This window comes from Candida pseudojiufengensis (genome assembly GCF_024610245.1).
Source record: "Candida pseudojiufengensis strain CBS 10847 chromosome Unknown scaffold7, whole genome shotgun sequence".
Lineage (NCBI taxonomy): Eukaryota > Fungi > Ascomycota > Pichiomycetes > Serinales > Debaryomycetaceae > Lodderomyces > Lodderomyces pseudojiufengensis.
This window is the reverse complement of record NW_026261527.1, coordinates 630,798-641,804: the sequence shown is the minus strand read 5'-3', so window position 1 is coordinate 641,804 and position 11,007 is coordinate 630,798. Positions and strand designations below refer to the sequence as shown.

Below are 11,007 nucleotides of genomic sequence, written 5' to 3'. Positions count from 1 at the left end.
TCAATTGAATCTTTAAAAATGTCATTAGGTACTTTATATGGTAAAAATATTTCTCCAAGAACTTTTATTTTAATTGATATTATAAAACATTTTAAATTAGATATTAAAGTCACTGAAGATGAAGATTCAGCTTATCAATCAAAATTCCCTTTAAAAAAAACTCCTGCTTTTATTGGTGAAAAAGGTTATACATTAACTGAAACTATTGCAATTGCTTCATATTTCTTATCATTAGTTCCAAAAGATAAATTAGGTGGTTTATTAGGTAAAAATGCTCAACAATATGCTTCAATTTTACAATATTTATCATTAATGAACCAAGAATGGTTAGATGCTTTAGTTCCAATTTTTTATATGGCTGCAGGTAAAATTCCTTTCAATAAAAAAAATAATGATGAATTTACAAGTAAAGTTCATGTAATTGCTAAATTATTAGATGAAAGATTATCAAATTTTACTTATTTAGTTGGTGAAAGATTAACTTATGCTGATTTATATTCAGCTGCTACTATTTCCCTTGGTTTAAAAACTGTTTTAGCAGCTCCATTTTTAAAACAATATCCAAATATTAATAGATGGTTTAATACTGTTTCAAAAGCTCCATTTTGGGAAGGTGAATTTAATGATTTTAAAGCTCCAGCTGAACCATTAACTTTTACTCCACCAAAAAAGGAAAAGAAAGAAAAATCTAATGCTGAACCAGCTGCTGCTAAAAAGGAAGCTGCACCAAAAAAAGCTGCACCAGCTGAAGAAGAACCTGAACCAGCTGCTGCTCCAAAACCAAAACATCCATTAGAAGCTTTAGGTAAACCAAAAGCTCCATTAGATGAATGGAAAAGAGTTTATTCAAATGAAGAAACTAGAGAAGTTGCTTTACCATGGTTTTGGAAAAATCAATATAATCCAGAAGAATGGTCATTATGGAAAGTTGATTATAAATATAATGATGAATTAACTTTAACATTTATGTCAAATAATTTAGTTGGTGGTTTTTTTAATAGATTATCTGCTTCAACTAAATATATGTTTGGTTGTTTAGTTGTTTATGGTGAAAATAATAATAATGGTATTACTGGTGCATTTTTAGTTAGAGGTCAAGATCATGTACCAGCATTTGATGTTGCTCCAGATTGGGAATCTTATGAATTTACAAAATTAGATGGTTCAAAAGAAGAAACTAAAGAATTTGTTGATAATATGTTTGCTTGGGATAAACCAGTTGAAGTAAACGGTGAAAAAAGAGAAATTGCCGATGGTAAAGTTTTTAAATAAGATTTAGAAGATTTTTTAGATTAGTGTAGATCAATATTAAAAAGTTTCCTTCGCTTCATATAAGTTTATCTTTAAATAATCATTCATTACATTCGTTATATACAAGTAAAAACATCAAATTCCTCTATTAAGTCCTTTTGTCTATTACAGCTATCTTCGTCACCTTAATATTTGATCCAATGACATTCATCATTTCATTTTTAATCAATGTCTGATCAATCTTTCATCAATTTTTCCCTCTTAATTTTGGATATAGTCTTGAAGCATGATAATTTATAGTACTTATATTTTCTTTTTCAGGTTTAAAAGTTTCCATACATTTTTTTAAATTATTTTCAAATTCAAAACATAAAGAATTACCTTCACCATTTGATGCCCAACAATTTAATAAACTTGACATATATACAAAACATTGATTTGTTTGTTTACCTAATATTGGTCTACGAACTTTTAATCTTGGTAATGGTGGTAAGTTCTTTGGTGGTGGACCTACTTTCTTATACGGCATTGGGTGAGGTTTGGGTTGTGTAAATGGAGGTGATAGGAAAGTTCTAAAAGTTAGATGCTTGATTTGGTTCGTTTAATTTTTAAGTGTGAATTTTTTTTTTTAAATTTTTCAGTCTGTTTAAACAAAAGAATTGATATCACGAAAGAATAAATACTTCTTGATCTCCATCATTAAGATTTCTTGAGATTCAAAGAGAAGACGGGGGACATCTAAGCATTGAATTGAGATAGCCATCTACAGCTATTAATAATATAACTTTGATTGGAGATGAAGTGTCCTACGATGACAATTTTCTTTACACTTATGTGGGATCAAATAGTTGTATCATCACCATTAGAAGATCTTTTTAGTCAAAACTAACTGTAGAGGAACAAGAGTTGGGTTTATGGTTTTCTCAGTTCCTTGATGATCATATTTGACGAGCTTTTCAATTACCTATCTTTGAATTGTTTCAAATTCATCGTATTTTTGTTAGTCACAGAAAACCCCATATCTGAAGTCCCCTTCATCTTGAAATCAAATCTTCATATCTACATCCACATTGATCCTCTTCCTAATTATCTCAAATAGCTTCTTCTACTTTACTTTATTATTACATTTGTGGCTTTAACGAACTCGGTATAACTTTGTTAATAGTAATATAAAATTATGAACAATTTAACACTACCTGTTCATTATTTCTCTCTAATCAAATGATTTATTTAAATTTAATTTCTTATCAACCGAAAGTATAACAACTATATATAATACATCATTAATTATATACTTTAGGGTCATTCCTATCAGCCTACCATTACACAGTTAGCTTTATCTTTATATCATCATCAACTACATTTACACATCTGATTTATATATTCAACACACATCATATAATGTCAAGATTACTATATCAGATAAGGATAAATTCCATACGACCACGTCTAATATATCATCAACAATTACGTCATTTCATAAATTCATCTACTTTGTATAAAGATGAGAAGTCAAAGCAAATGCTTAAAATACTAGGGGTATCATTACAAGAAGGTAAAATAGAAAATAATGAAGAAAAAGAAGAAGAAGAGGAGACAAACCAGAAACAACAAAACACTAAATCACAAACACAAGAAGAAGAAGAAGATTTTCTAGATTCTACTCCACAATTACCTGATTATGAATCAATATCTAATATGTCAAACAAAGAATTCTTATATCAATTAGCATTAGATGGTAATCGACCTTTTATGTCACATGAAAATAAAAATCGAATAGATTCTAAAAAAATTTTAAAACAAATTCCAGATCAAATTAATTTACAAGATACATCTGATCTTTCTATGACCAAAATTAATGAAATTTATGAAAATTTAAAAAAATTAGATTCAAATAAAGAAATGCATGAAAAATATCTCAAAAGATATTTTTATGATTATAATAATGATTTAATTTTATTAGGTCAAACTATTAGAGGTATTCAAACAAAATTTAAAATGTTAAGAAGAAATGAAATTGATAAATTTAATCCTGAAAATGTAATATATGAATATATTAATGATAAAATGAAATTACCTTATAATGTCGTGGGATTTGATAGAAGTTTAATTGGTTTACCTATTCGAGAGAACTTAGATTCCAAAATTTATCCAAGAGAATTTATACAAGATTTACCATCCTATAGTAATAAAATTAATGTTAAAAAATTTGATTTAAATTTCATGGAAAAAGATGGTTCAATAAATATTGATCCAAATAGAGTTACATCTCTCAAAGAATTATATGATTATGAAAATAAAAATTATAATTCAGATAAAGGTGGAATATATTCACAACCAAATAATCAAGTCAATAAAATAACTCATGAATATCTTAGTAATAAATTAGGTATACCTAGAAATTATATTCAAATTCCAAATACAGAAGATTATAAAAGATTAAAATTAAATAATCATCAAATTACAAATAGAATTGAACAAGAAATAAGAATAATGAAAAATTTATTAATGAAAGAAATTAAAACAACCATTGAAAATTCAAATGCAGTACTTTTATCAAATAAAGATGAAAAAATAACAAATGATTATATAAAATCAAATTCTTTTATATTATGTGAAATTAAAAATACAAAACAAGGTACAATATATATTTGGAAAAGTTTTAATATTTTACCAATATATTTTTTATTACCATTAAATAAAAGAAGAGAAAGAAATTTAAAAAATCATTTGTTCAAGCTATTCTTGTTGAATCTTGAAGATAAAATTGACATATTATTTAAAATTAAATATGATTCCAAAAGAGATTTTCAAAAATTTATGAAAATTTTAACTAAAAATATTGGTCATACTATAAAATTTAGATTATGGAGATATTTTAAATCTATTAAATCAAATTTAAATAATAGATCTTCATTATCTTCAACTTCTCCAATTGCTAAAACTTCATCATTATCTTCATCACCTTTATCATCATCACCTACTTTTAGTTCATCTATTCAATTACCTTTATTAAAACAAAATTTTATTAAAAAAGATGCTATAATTTATCAACCTTTTAAAAATCAATTTTTTAAAAGAATTTATTGGATTAAAAAACCAAATAATAATAAAGTTTTAAGAAAAACTAATTTGAAAGTTAATTATGCTAATATTAATGATGAATTGATTGAATGATTTAGATGAATGAGAGGATTGAGATATTTGAGATGAATGAATGAATGATTAAATTTGGGGTTAATTGAATGTTGGGTTGGTTTTGGATTGTAATTCTGGTTTTTTTAATTGTTGTTGTTATTGTAGCATTTATAGTCTGTTTGAAATTGAACGTACATGTTTATCATTCTGGAATTTAAAGACAGTAGTTACCTTACAACTTTCATATCTTGTCTTTTGAAACATATTAGATCAATCGATTCTACGTGATTGAAGTAGTGTACATTACCTTGTTTAATATATTATAGCACAAAAATATTTTCATTTAAATACGAAGATGATTTGAAAAAAAAAATTTTACATGCAATTGTTTTTCTTTTATACCATCCATCTTTCAAATTGTTCAACAATGACAATAAACAATAGATTGAATAACATGGACATTAAAATAATGTTTATTTTGGTGTTGATGTAATTTGATTAATTCATATAGGAGATGAACAAAAAATGAAGTCAATCAACTAATGAATTTAGTTTGATGCAAGATTAAAGGAAGGAAGGAAATGAAAGAAAACCAAAAAAAGAAAAAGGAAAATTTTTTATAATGATGACAAAACGCTGTGCACCAGTCTGAGTACTCAACTGCATGACAGACCCAGTATATACCCAAATTTCTGATCTAAAAATTTTTCCTAATAATTTTTTTGTTTTGGTTTTTCTCAATAGCTTTTTTTTCCTTTTGCAATTGGTTGAAGTTTGAAGAAAATTTAAGATTGGATGGATGGTCCAATCTGGCATGATCAATTGGGCGGTGCGATGCCTCGCGTTGTAAGCTGAGTCAGGTGGAGCAGAATCAATAGTAATAATTTTTGATTTGAGCTTATAACGCGGGGCATCGAACCGCCCGTCCATCCAGTCTTAGATTTCCCAAAGTTCTTCGAGATTTTGGCTATAAACCTTTCCATCGAGATTGTAGATATGTACATCTACAGTCTCTATGGAATGGTTTATAAATTGGGAACAACTTCATGCTAATATATGTGGAGATGTGGAAACGTCGTTGGGCAATAGATATTTTCTAACTATAATTGATGACGCTTCAAATTGTATAAAGTGGAGTTTATTTAAATTTTCATATCTGTTGGTTGCCTGGATTCTGTTGGTTGTTTACATTGGCTCTATTAGCATTTTGAAAAGCATGGTGTTTATTTTTATTTGTTCAGCATGCTATTCAAAACGCTAATCGATCTATTGTGATGGACTCCAGATAATAATCAAATACTTCAAATCAGTATATCGATTCAGTTGAAGCTGTATTGAGAGCTTCAATTATAAAATGAGCGCCAAATTAATTCGTGATCCATGTCTGTTCTTTTGCAGCTTTACTAATCAATTTATATCTATAAACTGACTAGAATCATTGAAAGAACAGATAAGATTGTGAATTAAATTTGTACCACATTATTGTATGAAATCGAGTCCAGCAATTTATCATTAACAGTCAATAAAATTCATTCAACTGATTATTGTAAGAATTTGGTAAGATTTAGACTAGTATTTGTATAACAATCTTAGTAGAAACACTGAATAGATTTTCAACCCAGATTATGAACTCAAAGTCAAATTTCATTAGGAAATATCAAGATAATGAAATAAGAGAATATTATTTTCAGTACTCAATAAATGAGAGTAAAATACCATTTTACTTCTTTTGATTGATCTCGTGAATTCTGTTGCAAAACTAGTTCAATTAGACAAAATATATTTAGATCAAATCACGTAAATAACCATTATCAACTAAGAGTTAATGACATATAATTAGCGGATGCGTTATTTTATAAATAAGTATATGATCTCTTTAGATTATACTTTTTCATCTAATTTATCCAAATTGGTAAGATTGGATAGTACCTTAATTAATGTGCAAATTAATTAAATAGATCTAATTGAATTTGATAATTTAACCAAATTAAGAATAGTAATTGAATTCATTAAAGTAGAACTGTTACCTTTTTTTGAAACTAGGTTCTAGAAACATGTATAACGTATTTTTTTTCAAAACAAACTCGTCTATCTAAATTATTGTTCAAACCAATCTAAATTTAAAATAAAAATGAGTTAATTAGTTATAATCGATATAATTTATCCATTTTAAGTTAATTACTGGTTAATTCTATTTTGTAACGTATTTTATATTCTTAGATCTCAGACGAGACTATAAAGAAAAAAAAATAATCATGGCTTAAAAAGCGAATTCTCGAATTAAATTCTCGCGTGGTAGTAGTACGAAAGGGGACAAAAAAGAGAAATTAGGGGGAAGATGGAGAAGAAGGACAGACGTAAATAATAATAAATCTAAAACAATACGCGACCTTATACCAATTAATAATTTTAAATATTATATTAAAGTTATAAAAGATCTACATTATACTCTTTTAGTTGTTAAAATATACGTTTTAAATTTAAATTTTAAAACATTTTTAAGGAGTACGTCATTTGATTATAAGAATCTGTCGCGTGGATAGTAAGTTATATTCATTTACTTATTAATGTCAAATATTAGGTTTAATCTTTCTTGACGTTTGATTTCTTTCAATTTAACATGATATTGACAACAGAATTTAACTCTTTTTAGCTAATTAACATTTCAATCAAAAAATATGTAAATGAGAAACTTAAACTCAGCTACAAAAGTGAATTTTATTCTTCCGTGTTCTAGAGTGATGTAAATGTAATGGTTTTCTACTAGTAATGTACCGAGTTAGTGGTATATTATTAATTTGTAGTATCTCGATCTTAAACAAATACGAAACAGATTTTAAAAATTAATTGTTTGGTGTTATTTAATAATTAATCAAATTAGATTTTAAGTAAGGTACAACGTACACATACACACAGATACAATTAAACATAAAATCGCGTAAGAGATTTATTATATTTTATGTTTAAAGGGTAAAAATTATATATAAATTAAGGAGTTAAATGTCATAGGCAGTACAATATTATACTAATAATGGTGAGTAGGTACAGGGTATCATAACTAATAGTCACAATCAAGAATCTAGTTAAAAATTAATTCAATTTTTAAGAAGTCTAACGGTTTTTAATTTATGTTAATGTGTGTTTCAAAATTGTTCTAGATTCTAACTTCTAAAATTAAACGATTTTTTAACAGGACTATGTTTTAAATTAAAATGAAAGGAAAGAGTATACCACAATACCAAGAATAACGAGAGCTTAGTTACGTGATGAAGCCATACTCATTCACCATCATCTCTCTTTTTTTTAAAGCAAAAGTGGAGATCTCACTAGAATTATAATAATTATCGTAAGGTAAAGTGTTTGATTTAATGGTTGTTAAGTAAAGTGAAGTTAGAAATCTAAAGATTTTCAGCTGAAGATCTTATTACTCTACTAATATTATTTTATTAGTATATCTAGTATATGTCTTGATATGTATGATAACTTAGTTTATTAATTTCCTACGAGAAAATAAAATAAAACCATTTCTTTTTTGTACTTAAATGATTTAACGATGATTTTTATTTATTTGGTGTTTCAAAATTTAAAACGCGATTTAAATTTAATTTAAACTTCGTTTATTCATAAAATATCCCTTTACACCAAACAAACTATGGATATAACGTGTTTTTAGAGTTATAGACACATGGATAGTCCAATAGTAGCATCTTTTAACTCTATCTTTGAACAGAAAATGAATCACTCAACCTGGTTCAATCAATGTTACTCCTTGTTTCGTTGTAGTTTTAAATTAATATTATTTAATATTTATTTATTTCTCGTGTAAGGTATTTTAGATTTTGTGTGATTATTATTGTTTTATAATTTTTCAATTATTATACTCCTTTAAGAATTTATTTAAAATAATATACCCATGATAAATATATATATATACCAAGGGTAAGGTCATAAATTCTGAAAAAAATATCTACCATTCTTATCTTTTCATTTATCACTTATCAAACTTTCAAATTTTCATACTCAACAACACACTATACAACAAACTAACTCCTCAAAAATGGTTTCATCAATTGACTTACAAGCATTAAATATTTTCCTTAATGGTCCAATCACTCATGATATGATTCATAAATTAGTAGTAGCAACATTACAAGTTATACCATGTAAAGATACAAAAACTCAAACTTATACAACAACTAACAATACAATAAAACAATTACCAAGTTTAATGACATTTTTAACAAAATTAATAAAATATACAAATGTTTATACAGGAACATTAATGGCTACTTTAATATATTTAAAAAAATTACAATTAAAATTACCAAAAAATGCTCAAGGTTTACCATGTACAAGACATAGAATTTTATTAAGTTGTTTAATATTAAGTAGTAAATTTCATAATGATTCATCACCAAAAAATAAACATTGGGCAAAATATACTGATGGATTATTTAATGTAAAAGATATTAATCTTATGGAAAGACAATTAATTTATTTATTAAATTGGGATTTAAAAGTTTCAAATGATGAAATGATTGAAAGTTTAGGTTCATTCTTGGATCCAATCAAAAATCAAATTTTAAAACAAGAAAAAATTAAAATTTGGAAAAGACAACAACAAATTGAATTACAATCTCAAAATCAAGCTTTACAACAACAAAGACAAAGAGATCAAAATCAAAAACTTTCATTATCATCATATTCACCATCAACTTCATCCGTTATATCATCAGTTTCTTCAACTTCCTCAACTACTTCATCAAACCCACCAACTAGAAACAATTCATTTAATAACAACAACAACAACAAAGAAAATCCACTATATAATCAATTACATTATAGACAAGATTCAACAAGTTCAATAAATTCAATGAATTCAATGGATTCAAATTATTCATTAAATTCTTTAACAACATCAATTTCTTCAAATTCTTTATCAACACATTCAAACATAGCTAAAAAAATAGATAATTTTAAAGTTGATCCAATTATAGAATTTACTGCAATGAAAGAAGAAATTGAATTAAATGAATTATTAAAAAAATTTAATAATAGTTCAATTAAAGTTTAGAATACTATTTAACACGTTCAATTAAAAGACAAAGATAATGCTGGTTCATTTCTAATTTATACTATGGTTTCATTTCGTACAAATACAATCAAACACTTTCATTAGGGTTTATTTTATTATTTAACTCACTCGGTTATTATTTATATAGACTATTATTATTTTTTGGGGAGTACTTTTATATTTTAAAATATATATACAATATTTCGTTATTTTCAGTGCTCTGTAGATTCAGATTTATTACAATTCTTGATCTACATAATAGGTAACTCTTACTCTTACAAAATCCACAAGAAATCGAACAAAAGAAATGAATTAAGGGAATGGAAATCAGATAAAAGAAATTAAGTAAAAGAAACTTAAAGAATCATGTATGATTATGTAGGTCCTCAACCTTTTTTTATTTGGATCGGAATTTATTAAATTTAACCAGATCAATGGTTCATAAATAATATGAAAATATTATTTTGGTTCGTTTTTGAAATTTGAGTTATATCTAATATTTGTAATATGTAGGTACGGATTTGCACCCTGCATGCATACGATATCTATGAATCTTGGTGGAAAGTACATCCAGTTTGAAAATATTGAAAATGCTTACACTGATCCTCTATTTGCTCTTCATTTTATGCCTCTATATTTGAAATAGCTGAAGAATAAAGCCAAATCCCTTGTTTCTATCATTTTTTGAAGATTATCGTTTCTGAATTTTACTTGTATCTAGTAACAAAACGGAATTTAAAATCTGAAAGATGATTGATGTGGAAAATAATGGTAAGAAGACATCATCAAAAGTTCAATGGTACGTTGTGTTAAATAAACACAACCAATTAACCCATATCGTGGTTTACCACCACCTCTTTTGGATCACAGTAGGAAGGTTGGGAACAACTTACACTAAATTTTTGATGATTGACTTCTTCTTACCATGATCTTTCACATCAGTTTCATCTTTTGATGCTTGATCTTTATTTGGTTTCGGATTCTTTATGACATTGTAGGGAGGCTGATTCAACCATTTGGGACCTATTGAGATTTAACAATTGGAAACTTTTTATACATATGAAATTTTTTGAAACGTGTGGATGATGCAATTGCATGAAACTTATTTTGAAATCTAGAAGTACAGTATCAGTAGATAAGTCAACATAGTATAAGACTAAGCGCAATACATGATCAAACAAAAACAGAATAAACAGCCGTATGTGTATATCTTTCGTCATTCCATTTAGACTATTCCCATTTATAGACTACCAGTTAGTAGTGAAATTCGGAATTAGGTAGCATTTACCATACAAAATTTTATCACCGTTTATTGGTGCAGTAAAATTCACTTGGTAGCGAAATCTGTTTTAAGTAAAGTGCGGTGTTACGATTACGAAATAATAAACAATATCATTAACAATCTATGGAGTTAAAAGATTTACAACAATCATTAACATCAGCAACATTGAAATTCCGTTATACTGTGTTACTTATACCGCTTGATATATTCACGTTTATTCATAACCTATTTTCAAAACGGTTTTTGGTTAAACGAAACCTAA

The 11,007-nt window shown here is 26.4% G+C and overlaps 4 protein-coding genes across 4 annotated transcripts; 3 read left to right on the top strand and 1 right to left on the bottom strand. All coding sequences in view use genetic code 12, as the record gives it.

The window, feature by feature from the left end:
- Positions 1 to 18: 18 nt before the first annotated feature.
- On the top strand, positions 19 to 1,272 carry KGF55_002255 (uncharacterized protein; the record flags this gene model as incomplete). Its single annotated transcript, XM_051756918.1, has 1 exon — positions 19 to 1,272. One exon carries the CDS (start codon positions 19 to 21, stop codon positions 1,270 to 1,272), a length of 1,254 nt encoding a protein of 417 aa, XP_051615243.1.
- A 226-nt stretch (positions 1,273 to 1,498) lies between these two features.
- KGF55_002254 (mitochondrial 37S ribosomal protein mS37) lies at positions 1,499 to 1,780 on the bottom strand (the record flags this gene model as incomplete). The annotated part of the gene is made up of 1 exon (XM_051756917.1): positions 1,499 to 1,780. One exon carries the CDS (start codon positions 1,778 to 1,780, stop codon positions 1,499 to 1,501), a length of 282 nt encoding a protein of 93 aa, XP_051615242.1.
- An 872-nt stretch (positions 1,781 to 2,652) lies between these two features.
- On the top strand, positions 2,653 to 4,428 carry KGF55_002253 (uncharacterized protein; the record flags this gene model as incomplete). Its single annotated transcript, XM_051756916.1, has 1 exon — positions 2,653 to 4,428. The coding sequence occupies one exon, from the start codon at positions 2,653 to 2,655 to the stop codon at positions 4,426 to 4,428; it is 1,776 nt and encodes a 591-aa protein (XP_051615241.1).
- A 4,018-nt stretch (positions 4,429 to 8,446) lies between these two features.
- Positions 8,447 to 9,463, top strand: PCL1 (Pcl1p; the record flags this gene model as incomplete). Its single annotated transcript, XM_051756915.1, has 1 exon — positions 8,447 to 9,463. One exon carries the CDS (start codon positions 8,447 to 8,449, stop codon positions 9,461 to 9,463), a length of 1,017 nt encoding a protein of 338 aa, XP_051615240.1.
- Positions 9,464 to 11,007: the final 1,544 nt, after the last annotated feature.